Source organism: Solanum pennellii, chromosome 1 (genome assembly GCF_001406875.1).
Source record: "Solanum pennellii chromosome 1, SPENNV200".
Classification (NCBI taxonomy): Eukaryota; Viridiplantae; Streptophyta; class Magnoliopsida; order Solanales; family Solanaceae; genus Solanum; species Solanum pennellii.
The window spans coordinates 14,840,453-14,855,326 of NC_028637.1; the positions used below are offsets into that span (position 1 = coordinate 14,840,453).

General features: G+C 34.9%; 1 protein-coding gene across 1 annotated transcript; it reads right to left on the minus strand.

The window, feature by feature from the left end:
• Positions 1-759: 759 nt before the first annotated feature.
• On the minus strand, positions 760-2,934 carry LOC114074834. The gene is made up of 2 exons (XM_027912870.1): positions 2,605-2,934; positions 760-807 (listed from the first exon to the last, which is right to left on the minus strand). Exons 1-2 carry the CDS (start codon positions 2,932-2,934, stop codon positions 760-762), a joined length of 378 nt encoding a protein of 125 aa, XP_027768671.1.
• Positions 2,935-14,874: the final 11,940 nt, after the last annotated feature.

Here is a 14,874-nt window from a genome sequence, read left to right on the forward strand (position 1 = left end):
TTTTAGGACTACGTGCACTTGTTTGAAAAATAATGTCAACCCACGGTGGACCCACAAGATAGTGTCACGTAAGAGGAAAAGGGATAAAAATTTATTTATAAAATAAGTTCAGGGGGCTAATAAAACATAAGTATAGTATAAGTGTGTCTCTGGATTTTTTCGGACATAGGTTGGGAGGTACTTGTGCATTATCCCTTTTTTAATCTTTAACAATTACTATTCATGATTTTTAATAAATTTCGTGTGATTAATTGATGTTGAGTGAGTTCAAAGTTTAGAGGAATATGAGTCAACACTATTTTGATGAAGTAAATCATTTTATCCCAATATTGTATATTCCATAACCTCGAGTACTTGAGGAAATTAATTTTGATAATATTATAATTATTATTTTAACTTAAGATATACATTAATATGCAATGTTCTTGTCACGACATGAGCCTACACTCTAGACGTGGTCGGCACCCAACGACCATTGCTGTCCTTGAACGAACCTTTGACCTGACTTACTTAACTCAGCGGAAGACATAATTTAAATCATTCATAACCAAAATGACACATAAGTCTAAAAACAATATCTATATCTGTAAATAAAGAGAGACCCAAAACTAACTGTCTGGCTATCTATTTGTCTATGAGGACTATACTAATACTAAGATGAATATTTGGACAAACCCCACCACATTCTATAAAGGAAATCCGGAAAGTAATAAAAGAGTCCTTCGAAATGCGAAAAGGCTCACCACTGACTCTGAATGCTCATGCTGGATCAACAAGGCGCTGGATGCTAATCCTGGTAACCTGCATCTGCATCATAAGATGATGCATACAAACTAATATCAGTATATTGAATGTACGAGTATGCGATTTGGAATTCTAAACAACAACTACTAAGCTTGAAAGGATTAAGAATGAACTTACCTTGGCTCAGCTTAACTCAAGAAGTCACAACTCAATAAAAGCAGTAAATACACATTCAATAATATATATACATACATATATATATATATATATATATATATATATGTATATATATATGTATAGAGAGAGAGAGAGAGAGACAATGCTTGTAAAATAGTGAAAACACTTAGTTCATTAAAGGTGATTCAATAATAAACTCAATTTTATTGATATATGAAAGTAATGTAGTTTCTGCTAACCGACAACCATCACTATGAGCCTAAGCGATGGTAAAACGTCTTAGATCATGTTGCAAGAGGACCGCTCTATACGTTTCCATCGATATAGAACCTGGACTACTAAGTGAATTCACTAGTCTATGCTAAAACACACTAAGAAATCATCTATAAAGTATGATCCTTTATCTGTCCATGTTGGATACATGGTTTATGGAGGCTTGAGTTGATATGAACTAACATCCCCATATCGGTGCTTAATACTACTCCCAAAATACTTAGCTCGTATGTTCTTAAAACAACTTCTTCTCTGGTTTGAGGCAATTGGTCAAAGTTGGCTTTAAAAGCTCTCTTGGTAATTAAAGTTCTCATTTTCCAAAACTAGCCAAAGGCTCTGTGGAAGTCTAGCTTACTTTCTTTCTCAAAATGTGAAAACATTTGTAACTCTTAGATACTACTTAGTTTCCTTATAACTTTTTAGAAATGATTCACTTTTTGTTCTTTTCTTTACTTGAAACTCAACTCTTAGGGAATACTTAGTTTCCTTATAACTTTTGAGATTTAAACTCAACTCATTACTCTTTGATCAACTTGTGGATTGAGCTTTAAAACAAAGTAAGAATGTTTTTTAAGACTCTTCAAAACTTTGAGAACTTACTTTGACTTGCTTCTTAACTCATGTTAACTTCTTCGACTTTGATTTTAACTTTCCTTGAATTGTTTTATGGATTTAAGGATGATGATCTCATATTTATGAATGATTTCATGATGTTTAGATGTACTTTAGATTCTTGTAATTAACAAGGAATTATAGGTACATAACTTAGAACTGAATAAAATCTGTTTAGACCCTAATTTCGTACCCAAAAATGAAATAAAATAATTCGGTAAGGAAAAGACAACTTTGCCCTTCCCAAATTTTGATTGGATTATTGTTAATACAATATATCAACTTCCGAAAGACATAATTCACTCATACAAAATCGAAATCGCGTAAACTCGGCAACGTTGGAAAGATTTATCCAAGGACTTTCCAACTATATCAAGAAGTACCTTTAACTCAGCCTGATCTATATGTTATGGCCATTTAAAGTTTCCCAAAAACATACTTTTATTTTTGGGAAATTTTTCAGATTTTTCCTGTTTTTTTCAAAATTAACTATTCTTTAATTTCTTTGTTGAATCTTATCTTTTTCGGTCAACGAGATGTTACAATATCTCCACCATGGGATATTTGTCCTAGAATGAGAACTCTTTAACTAATCTAAGGGCGGTAACATTATTTCAGCACTCAACCAACAAAAGCAAGTAATAACATGCTTACACATAGTATTATAAAGTTCTAAGAAGAAAATTTAGTACCTTGATCTGCATTCTCTCCAAATTCAAAGAGATGTGGATATATCTTCTTCATATCCTCATGATCTTCCAAAGTTGCTTCTTCAACTAATTGGTTTCTCCAAATGACCTTGACTGATGCAACTTCCTTAGTCCTCAACTTGCGAACTTGATGATCAAAAATTTGAACCCGAATCATTACATATGATAAGCTACCCTTAGTCCCAACATTCTCAGTTGGTACAATCAATGAATGATCATTAGTCCCAACATTCTCAGTTGGTACGATCAATGAAGGATCACCCATGTACTTCTTCAACATGGATACGTGGAATACCGGATTAATCACTACTGATTCTGGTGGTAGCTCTAATTTATAAGCTAAATTGCCCACTCTATCTGATATTCTATAAGGTCCAATATTCCAGGGACTAATTTTCCCCTTCTTACCAAAACTCATAACCCCCTTCATAAGTGAAACCTTATTATATACCAAATCGTCCATCTCAAATTCTAACGGTCTTTTCCTAACATTTGTGTAGGACTTTTGGAGACTTTGTGCCGTCTTCAACCTTTCTTGTATCACTTTCACTTTTGGTGACCTAAATATGGTCCTATTAACCCTGATTCACCAACTTCGAACCATTCAATATGAGATATGCATCTTTTCACATAAAGAGCCTCATATGGAGCCGTTTAGATGCTCCTGTTAATTGTGGTTGTAACGGACTCAATGAGAGGTATATGATTATCCCAATTCCCTTTGAAATCCATCACACAGACTCCCAATATGTATTCTGAAGTCTGAATAGTACCCATAGACAACCTGCTTAAGACATCAACAACCACATTAGCCTTACCTAGGTGATAAAGAATTCTCATGTCATAATCCTTGAGCAATTTTATCCATCTCCTTTTCTCTGAGATTAAGCTCTTTCTAATTTAATACATATTGTAGGATTTTGTGATCACTGAATATATCAACTTGAACACCATAGAAATAGTGACATCATATTTTGAAGGCAAAAACTACATTGTCAACTCTAAGTCATGGGTTGGGTAATTCTTCTCCAGCACTTTCAACTGTCTAGAAGCATATGCAAAAACCTTGACATTCTACATTAGCACACAACCCAAACCAACTCTATATGCATCACAATATACAACAAAACGTTGAGTACCTTCCGGTAAGCTCAAAATTGGGGCAGTAGTCAACATATTTTTCAATTCCAGAAAGCTTTTCTCCCAAGCTTCAGACCATTGAAACTTAACCATCTTATGAGTCAATGTGGTCAAAGGAGATTAAATAGACAAAAATCACTCAACAAACCTTCTTTAGTATCTAGACAAACCCAAGAAACTTCAAATATCAGTTGGAGATGTGGGTCTAGGCCAACTCTGAACTGATTCTATCTTTTGGGCATCAACTCTAATCCCATCAACGGAAACTTCGTGGCCCAAGAATGCCAAAGAATTAATCCACAGCTCACATTTTTAGAATTTAGCATACAACTTCTTATCTATCAAAGTTTGAAGGAATAGCTTGAGGTAACTAGCATGATCTTCTTCATTCCTTTAATTGATTAGTATGTCATCAACTCAGACAATAACAAACGTATATAAATAAGGTTGGAAGACACTATTCATAAGATCCATGAATGTTGTAGGCGTATTGTTCAACAAAAAGAACATGACCAAGAAATCATAATGACATATCTTGTTCCCAAAGTTATATTTGTAATGTTACATTCCCTAACTTTTAACTGATGGTATCCTGATTTGAAGTCAGATTTTGAGAACAGGAAACACCCTAAAGATTATCGAAAAGATCATCAATAATTGGAAGAGGATACTTATTCTTAATATTAACCTTGTTCAATTGGCGATAATTTATACACATCTTAAGAGAACCATCTTTCTTTCTTACAAATAAGATTGGAGCGCCCCAAGGGGAGACACTTGGTCGGATAACTAACAGATATTTCAACTGTTCTTTCAACTCTTTCAACTCTGCTGGTGTCATTCTATATGGTAGAATAGAATAGGATGAGTATCTGAAAGAATATCTATACCAAAATTTATCTGGAAAAACTCCGGGAAGATCATCTGGAAAGAATTCTGGAAATTCTTTTTACTACTGAAACTATCTGAATAAGAGGTATCTCAACACTTGAATAATTAAATTGAACTAAGTGTAGATACACCCGTTGGAAAATAACTTCCTTATCTTATGCTACAAAATGAAACGACCCTTAGGCACTACTTAACTGCTTTTCCAATCTAAGACTGCCTCATTTGAAAACTGAAACTTGACATCTCACGTTCTACAATCAAATGAGGCATAACATGCATGAATCAAGTCCATACCAAGAATTACATCAAAGTCTACCATGTCTAACTCAAATAAATTTGACATGGTACTCTTGGGATTGACGGAAACAAAACAATATCAATAAACTCTCTCTACTAGAATGGACACTCTCTCATTAAATTCCTGGTCTGACCACGCTTGAAACAACCAGCGGTACCCTCATGACAAATGCTGGAGTTGTTATAACCACACTTGGCGCAGGCTGGAGCTTGCTACTTTCTTGCGCCAGACTACCCGATGAATAGATAGGTTTTGTAACACCCCGTAGCCAAAATAGACCAAAAATTAGTTTTTTTTAGAAAAATTTATAGGTGCAACAAACGGTGGCATCGACGGTCTGTCCCGCACAACCGTCGATGGGATCAGAAACTTCCAATAATTCAGCCGGGAAAAATTGTATAAGTCTTGATCGACGGACGGACCGACGGATCGTAGGTCAGACAACGGTCCATAGTCCGTGACCGTTGATCGAGACCCCCATTCACCCACTCCCTGACAAGAGCTACGGATGACCATCACGGTCCGTAGGTGGAAAATTTACAGACAGTTAAGGGCAAATATAGTTGAGTCAACTTCAAATGGTCATAACTTTTAGAACAAAATGAATTAGGTTTACCATTAACTACCCACGGATAAATAATTGATTTATCTTTCCATAGCCACCGAACTTGCTAAAATCAAACCTCTGCATAAAAGGTTATGCCCATTTTAGTAAAGGCCTGTCGAAAAGGCCCTAACGACGGACCAAATAACGGGGCGTCGGGCACACGACGGACCGTTAGTCCTGGACGTCGTTTGGGCCGACAGTAACTTTCCGATGGGTCTTTTTGACCTTTCCCACTCTTTTTAAATCCTAATTTTCATCGTTTTGACCGTAAATCATTATATTTTAGTTTGTTTAAGCCTATAAACATAATTAAAACATATCAAAGTCAAATCATTAAATCAAAACCTAGAAAAATAGAAGCAAGAGAGGAGAAATGCTCAAGAACCCTAGTTCAAAAACGCCACAAGCTCCTGCAACTCTAGCCTCGAAACTTAAGTATTTTTTCCGTGGATTTCATCACAGGTATGTGAGATTTCACTAATGGTTTCCTTTCACCCATTGGATCCCTAGTTTTCAGTCAGATTCTTGATTCTCTTGTCATGATTAAACCTAAGGTTTCTAAAACTTTGATAGAACTTCATGAACCTATTAAATACATGTTCCAAATCAGATTATTATGTTATTACTCAGATTATCACATGAGTTTCAGAACCCTCTCTTTATATTTCTTCAGTCCTTGAATTACACATGTTAGGTCAAATATTCAGTTATTCAGTTATACATGCCTTAGTTTTAATGCATCATTATCAAATTAAATGTTGCATTCTCAGTTTGCAGGTTCAGTTTCGAGCTATCCAGTATTTGCAGAAACTCAGATATAATCAGTTAATTTACAGAATTCATTGGGAGTAGCATAATACCGAGTTGTACTATGGTTCAGCATAACCAATTAGTCCCAGAACTACTAGCCAAGTAGGATGTAAGTCCCCTCTTTGGGCAATCTGTTTAGTGATAATGTCAGTGTGATTTTTTATACCTTTGAAAGGGTATATTGGGTCCTCTCGATGGGCATATACATCGGACTCCACATTTAGCTCATGTTGTTTTATCAACTGTTATCAGTAGCTCGCATAGATCAGTCAGACTATTTGCATTGACCACTTATCAGTATATTCAGTATTCATTTTTAGCATGTTATAAATATTGAGGATATTGTATGAGATATCTATGAATTTGTGTTGTGTTATTGAATTAAAAGAGTTTAGAAGAAATAACTGAACTCCAGATGAGTTAAAACCCGAAATGGAGAAGAAGAAATCATTAGATTTCTAGGTATGTGGGTGGGTTGGCGCTCCACCACCGTGCAAGTATTCCCTAATGTAACACATTTACATTTAAAAGATAAACATTGATTTCTAAATGATTTTAGGAGTCCAAAGATGTCTTAGAGTATTACTTCTTTTAATATGATGTTTTGAGTAATTACCTCAAATTAAGAAAGAGTTATGTTTTATAAATTTGATCATGAGTTATATATTATTGGGATTAGTATTGAGCACCGATATGGAGACGAGTTAAGACAACTCGCATTCCTCATAAGTCATGTAGCCAACATGGGTAAAGGGTCGTACTTTTTAGACGATTCCTTATTGATATTAAGCATAACTTAGTAGATTCACTTAGTTGAGTTGTTTTGTACCCCGGCAATGTATAGGATAGTTCTAGAAGAGAGGGTTTGACCATGTATCATCACATAGCTCATAGTGAAGCTTGTCGGTTAAAAAATCTCCCAAAAAAAGAGTAAGAAGTATCTTATTGTATTTTCATACATCATTGTCTTTGTATCTCTTGTTTTATAATGTTCTAATCATTGCACATATCCTTGTTCCTTTTATATTGGAGTTGAGTTGAGGACAGATTATCTTCCAGTCTTATCAGTTGAGTTACCTATGCTTTCAATTCCCTCAACGTCATGTTTTATATTGCAGATACAGGTGTTCAGGTCATCAATAGGCTATTTACTGATATAACCTATGTTCCAGCTAGCTTGTGGTGAGCCTCCTTTCTTTCTGGAGGGCTTAACACATATATTTCCTGTTTTGCTGAGTTGTCAGGGGTACTTTCCCGATATCTATACTAGTAATTAAAGGTTTCATATATTTCTAGAGGTTGAGGAGACTTTTATTACTTTCCTTGTTGATGTTCAGAAACGTTGAGACAGTTAATTAGGTTTTATTAAGTATTTCTAGGTTTTCATTGAGTAAGTTACAAGTGAGACATTTTGAGGTTAATTTTGCACTTATAGTCTCATTTTCATTGAGTAAGTCTTCCACTAATTAGTCAGAGAGGTCAAGGGTTCGCTTATGGATCAGTCATGGTTCTCATGTGCCAGCCACATCTGGGGTGTAAGCTCGGGGCATGACAATATTTTATATCAGAATAAATTTTGTTACAGAAGTCGTAAATGTTTTTTTATGCAAAACGTATTACCTATATCTCTTTTTTTTTTTTTTGAACCGCTAGTGTTAAGCAGGTGTTTTACATGTGTGTCCCATAATAATTCGTGTAGATTCATTTTATTGATACAATATGTTTTATGAAACACATCCGCATAATGAGTAATAGAAAATTAATCATAAAATATGTAAGTTCATTTTGCAAAAAAGAAAAAGGTGTTTAGAGCTGCTGGAGAAAAGACAAGAGGTTGCAATGCCTCATATAGCCATATCCTTGTTTTTCATCATAGCTTTAGATTTTGGATCATGAAAATCTAGTACTTAAGCATTATCCCTTGAATAATCCAATGGAATCAAAGTAGGATGTGAAGTAGTAAATATAAGGCTTAACAACAATAGTTTACACGCGTGTACCATGGTTATTTATGTTGACTCATTGTGATGATATTTTATATTCTAAGAAACAGATTCATGTAATGAGTAATAAAATACGCAATCACTAGAAATATTTTAATTTTTCAAAACAAATATAGGGGTTTAGATTTACAGGTGAAATGAGAGGAGGTTGCACTACCTCATATAGTCATATTTCTGCTTTTCATCACAACTTGTGATTTTGTGTCATGACAATTTGATACTGTTGAATCATCCCTTAAAAAATACAATAGTTGAAAAGTACGATTTTAATGAGTAGATACAAGTCGTATTATTTCTTAGTTGTGCAAATTTTCTAATTATTTTTGTGTGAGTTCCACTAGTAGGAAATATAGCCCATTAGACTGGTAACGTCCTCTAACCCTCGATGTACACCATCATAGATGTACAAAAAAATAGATTTTCTTTCCGGGTAGGGTTGTCGATCTAAGGTAAGAAAATCTTCTGAATCTTTGGTGGATATTGGACTCTAGAGAAAGGGAATTCATCCATTTTGTGAAGATTTCCAAAGACCAACAACACAAATCATGATAGCTAAAGATATGGTTCTTCAAAGAAGAATCTCGTAAGTCTCCTATACGAGTATGTACCAATTGAAATACTATAGGAAGTGTTGCTTTATTAAGTTGTTTTTACAATTTCGAAGGTCATCCAATAAATTAATATCATTAAAAATAAAAAATGAAAGTCAATTAGCCATTGTTGAAAATCAATGAGCAAATGATGAATACTTTACTTCAAGTAAATGGTTTGTATTATATAATTTAAGAATAAAAATAAGATGCTTTATAGTACTTCAATTGTTTATTGGAGTTTGTAACCAAGCATATAGAAAAAGACAAAGACAAAAGTAATTTTACACCAGAATAGATTTTGATTCAAAAGTGATAAAGGTTATTTTTTATAACAAAAAAATAATCTCTCTTTTTTTTTAACAACTAGTCCTTGGCACGTTCGTTGCAGGTGTCTCCTATGTGTATTTTTCTAGACTCTTTTTAATGATATTTTGTATTTTATGTACATTCATGAAATGAGTAGCATAAAATTTAAAGTAGGATTTTAAGGAGTAAATGTCACGCCCTTAGCCCAAACCTTGGACATAACTGGCACTCCAGAATCATTGTTGGCTACAAGCGAGTCCTTAACATGAGTTAACTCTAAGAAGAAGAATTACTCATATATAAGATGAATTTATAAGATAGACTTTACTTAACTATCTCAAAAGATAAACTCAGAATGTTTTAAAAATAAACATTCAACTAGCCAAAGAGGCAAGTCAAGTCTAAACATAAACAACTCAAAATGAAAAGACTCATGAACAGTTGTATATCTATCGATGAAGCCTCTAATACTATGAGGGATGTCGGGACAAGACCCCCGATCATCCTAATAAACATAAATGAAAAAAACATTTTTTTAAAAGGAGAGGATACTCCAGAAGCAATGAGGCTCACCAAACAACTCTGGAATTTAACCGGATCAACGAAGTGCTTGATGCTGGTCCTGGCCAAATGCCCTAAGTACATAGAATGTGCGAGTATGTGAGGGGAAATCTAAACACAAGACCTAATCTTGAACTCAAACTAAAGAAACAACTTACCTCATTGTAACTCAACTCAGGGATACTAAACTCATTTCAAAATAAAGCAGTAGTAAAGATGCATTATAAAGAAAAGCTTTAAAATAGTACATAGCAACTTCATGTATTTACAATTACAATGTACTCTATTTGTATGCAATAATACAAAATAAACAATGTGAGAATATAAAATAAACTCTATGGGAGATTCTCTAACCAACAACCACTGATGATACAACATCTAGCTCACTATACCATAACTATCCTATACTTTGTCAGGGTATAGAACATACTACTAAGTGGATCAACTAGTATATGCTTAATAGCAATAAGGAATCATCTAAAATGTATGACCCTTTCTACCTATGTTGACTACTTGGGTTATGAGGACTTTGAGTTAACTGAACTCGTCCCCATATCGATGCTTAATAATACTCCAAAAATATAACTAGCTCATATGTGCGAAAACATAACTCTCTCTCTGTTTTGGGATTATTACACAAAAATATTTCTCTTAAAAGATATGATACTCAAAGTGTACACCCCGTAGCAAAAACAGACCAAAAATTAGTTTTTCAGAAAAATCTGCAGGTGCTACCAACGGTGGAATCGACGAACCGTAGCCTGAACCACAATCCGTCCTGCACAGCCGTCGATGGGATCAGAAACTCCCAAAAATTTCAGCCTAGAAAAATTGGTTAAGTCCTGGACGATGGACGGACTTATGGTCCGTAGGTCAAACGAACTTCCGTAGTCCGTGACCGTCGATCAAGACTCCCTTCAACCACTCTCTGACAAGATCTATGGATGACCATCATGGTTCGTAGGTGGACCTACGGTTGTTAGGTCTGACCATAGGTGGAAACTTTGCAGCCAGTTAAAGGGAAATGCAGTTGGATCAACTTAAAATGATCATACCTCTTAGCACAAAATGAATTAGGTCTCCCATGACCTCCCCACAGATAGATAATTGAATTATCTTTCCATAGACACCGACCTTTCTAAAATCAGACCTCCGAGTAAAACGTTATGCCTATTTATGTAAAGTCCTGTCGAGCAGTCACTCACAACGGACCCAACGATGGGCGTCGCGCGCACGACGGACCGTCAGTCCTGGCCGTCGTGAGGCCCGACAGCAACCCTCCTAGGGGTCTTTATGACCTTTCCCACTCCGTTTAAACCCTAAGTTACGTCGTTTTTACCCTAAATCATTAGATTTTAGTCAGTTTAAGCCTAGAAACATAGTTAAAACATATCCAAGTGAAGTCACTAAATCAAAAATTAAAAAATTAGAAGCAAGAGAGGAGAAAAAAGCTTAAGAACCCTAGTTCAAAAACGCCACAAGCTCCAGCAGTTCCAGTCCCGAAACTTAAGTATTTTTCCATCGATTTCATCACCAGATATTTGGGATTTCACTAGTGGGTTTCTTTCACCCATTGGGTCCCTAGTTTTCAGTCAGATTCTTTATTCTCTTATAATGATTAAAACCTAGGGTTTCTAGAACTTTGATATAACTTCATAAATTTATTAAATATATGTTCCAAATCAGATTATCATGTTATTACTCAGATTATCGCATGAATTTAAAAACCCTAGCTTTGTATTTCTTTAGTTATTGAATTACACATGCTAGTTCATATATTTCAGACACTTCAGATATACATGCCTCAGTTATAAATGCAAAATTACCAGATTAATTGTTGCATTCTCAGTTTGCATGTTCAATTTCGAGCTATTCAGTATTTACAGAAATTCAGATATAATCAGTTAATTTACATAATTCATTGGGAGTAGTATAATACCGAGTTGGACTAGGATTTAGCGTACCCAATAGTCCCAGAACTACTAGCCAAGTAGGTAGTAAGTCCCCTATGTGGGCAATCAGTTTAGTGATCACGCCAGCATGCCTTTATACCTTTGGTAGGGTATATTGGGTCCTCTTGATGAGGCGTATACATCGGACTCCACATTTATCTCATGTGGTTTTATTATCGGTTATTAGTAGCTCCCACAGTTCAGTCAGACTCTCTGCATTGACCAATTATCAGTATATTCACTATTTAGTTTCAGCATGTTATAAATTGGTCATTGCATCCAGTTAGCTCTGAAACCAGCACATCACGTTCAGATTATTATACTTGTTTTTTGTGCTTGTTAAGTTATGTTTTATTTCAGCTTTACTCTATCCTACATGCTCAGTACCTCTCAAGTATTGAAGCATATGTGCGCTACATCTTCTCGTGATGTAGGTTCAGGTTCTCAGCATTCAGACCACGCATAGATCAATTTCCCGATCTCCAGTTCAGCAGATTCAGTGGTGAGTCCTCATTCTCCGAGGACAACTGTCTTGAGTTTCATTTCAGTCATTAGTCATTTAGTTTCAGTCTTTGCTAGATTTAGTTGGGGCTTGTCCCAGTATTTCTAGTCTAGTTTAAAGGCTATTTTCAGACATAGTTAGATTCATCTTATTCTTTAGTTAATATTTCTGTTCTATTAAACTCATTGTTTTCAAATATCACAGTTATAGAATATGGGTACTCCACATCTTTTCATTTAAGTCTGATTTAGCTTCCGCAACAGTTTATTATCATTAGTATGCTCATGATCATGCCCGTAGGGTTAGCTTGGGATCACTTGTGGTCCTAAGTTCCGTGTCCGCATCTCGGAGGTAGCTCGGGCCGTGACACAATCTTCTCAAAAACTCATTTGGATATCGGTGTTTCCTCTCATCTTAAATGTGAACACATTTACTCTTGGAAATACTTAATTCCAATATATCATTTAAACTAAAATGAACTCAATTCTAATGTTTTTAAGACTCAAGTGCTCAATATTTAAATAAAATGATTCTAAAAGACTTATGAAAATTACTTGGAAGAACTCTCAAGGCTTGATACATAGCTCTACCTTGAATTTGAATTATGAATTCAATGTTATGATTCATGTTATGAATGATTTCTAGATGCTTCGAAGTAGATTAGAGTGATAAGAATCAATAGGGAGTAAAGGTACACTTAAAAAATACTTAGGCGGATCAAACGTCCAAAAAAAAGTAGGCAGACAACCTTAGCCCACTGTTGGCGTGCTGCCCCAAGCCTCCATTTATTGGGGTTTGATTGGGCGCACTGCTGGCGCACCACCTCAACCTCCATTTGTTGGGGGTCTGATTAGGCACATTGTTGGTAAGCTATACCAGCCTCCATTTACTGGAGGTTTAATTGGGCGCATTGATGGCATGTTACACCTAACATCCATTTACTAGGGTTTTGATTGAGCGCACTGCTGGGGTGCACCCTTCCCTCGAAACAACCTCACTAATTTTCTCATCTCGTTTTCTGATCCTAAATCACCTTGAATGTATTTATTTCCTCAAAATTTCCTTAGATTCAATTACCCAATACAAGTATAAAATAATCTACTCGTAAACATCTCTTAAACACAACGCGATTACCTCAAGAACTCATCCTAATTCAAGAACGGAAACACTACTTCAAGAACATTTATCATGAACTCAAATCCTTAAACTTTTGAGAACTAAATTATGCTAAAATAACATGATTGGTATGTGGATGAACGAACCCAACACTATGAGAACTCACATACCTCTTAGGGATCAAACTTTTGGCGAAACAACCTTTGATTTGCAAGAAACTTGAATAACGCCTTGAGTTTTCTCCTTTTCTCCTCTTATTGAACCCTTCTCAAAACCCTAAGAGTATTTTGATTTATGCAAACTAAATTAAATCACACTTGAGCCCAAAAATAATATTAAATTCATATTGATCAAATTTGGTAAGGAAAAGACTAAAATACCCCTCACTAATTCGGCTAACATTCCTTAACTAGTCAAGAAGATTTCAAATGATCATATGTCCTTCATACGAGCTCAAAACTCTTAACTTAGGCATGACATGAAAATTATGATGGGACACCTAATACATCCTTTACTAAAAGTTATGGTTGTTTGAAGTTGACCGAAATCTATTAACTTAGGCATAACTTAAAAATTTTCAGATTTTGCTATTTCCAATATTGCGCTTTCTAAACATAGCTCTTTCCATGGTTGATTGTTACAATATCTTCCTGTTGGAAACATTCTTCCTCGAATGAGACTACTCCTAGTAGAACTATGGGTGTTAACATTAAACATTCAGCTCAAACACCTCTAACACATTTTATATATCAACTAAAGAGTACTAAGAAGATAATTAGTACCTTGATCTGGAATTTCTACGAACTCAAAGAGATGTGGGTATCACTTCTTCTTATCCTCCTCAGCCTCCCAAGTATCTTCTTCAACAAATTGATTCCTTCATAAGACGTTGACTGATGCTACCTCCTTTGTCCTCAACTTGCCAACCTAATGATCTATATCTGGATGGGAATCTCCTCATAATAAAGGTTTTACTTAATACCAATATATTCAGTAGGTATAACAAGTGAAGGATCGCCCATACACTTTTATGACATACAAATGTGAAACACCGGATGAACTTCTGTGTTTTCTGACTCTTTTTTATTTATTATTCATATTATTAAAAATCAACTGTTTATTAAAATTAACAAAATCCACTAACTTATATTTAATACATGTCCCTAATGGTATAATGTGTTAAATAAATGATCACTTTAGCCCACTAACTATTGATTAAGTTATTTATCTACAATCACCTAACAATTAATTAATTCACGTTAAAATAATAATCCAATTTCCAAAAATGACATTTCGGGTCATTACACTCCTCTTCGCTGAAGATATCGCCTCACAACTTCTATTATTATTCACTTGGTCAAAAACCCAAAAACATTTTACATAATGATCAAAATAAATACTATAAGAGAACAAAGAAAGGAGAAGTGATCGGAAAAGGTGAGTATAAATTTTGTGATGCCGACAAAATTGATTATACGAAAAATTCATTGGGATAGAGAGAATAAATGAGTAAACCGAGAGAAAGATATGACATTGGAAGAAAGCAGATTTAAGAGATTTGGTCCTGGGGGGGGTTACA

Coding starts and splice junctions, on each gene's coding strand:
- LOC114074834 (XM_027912870.1), bottom strand. CDS start 2,934: ATGAGTTTTGGTAAGAAGGGGAAAATTAGTCCCTGGAATATTGGACCT. Junction 808..2,604: donor AGGAAGTTGCATCAGTCAAG/GTCATTTGGAGA, acceptor CTTATGATGCAG/ATGCAGGTTACCAGGATTAG.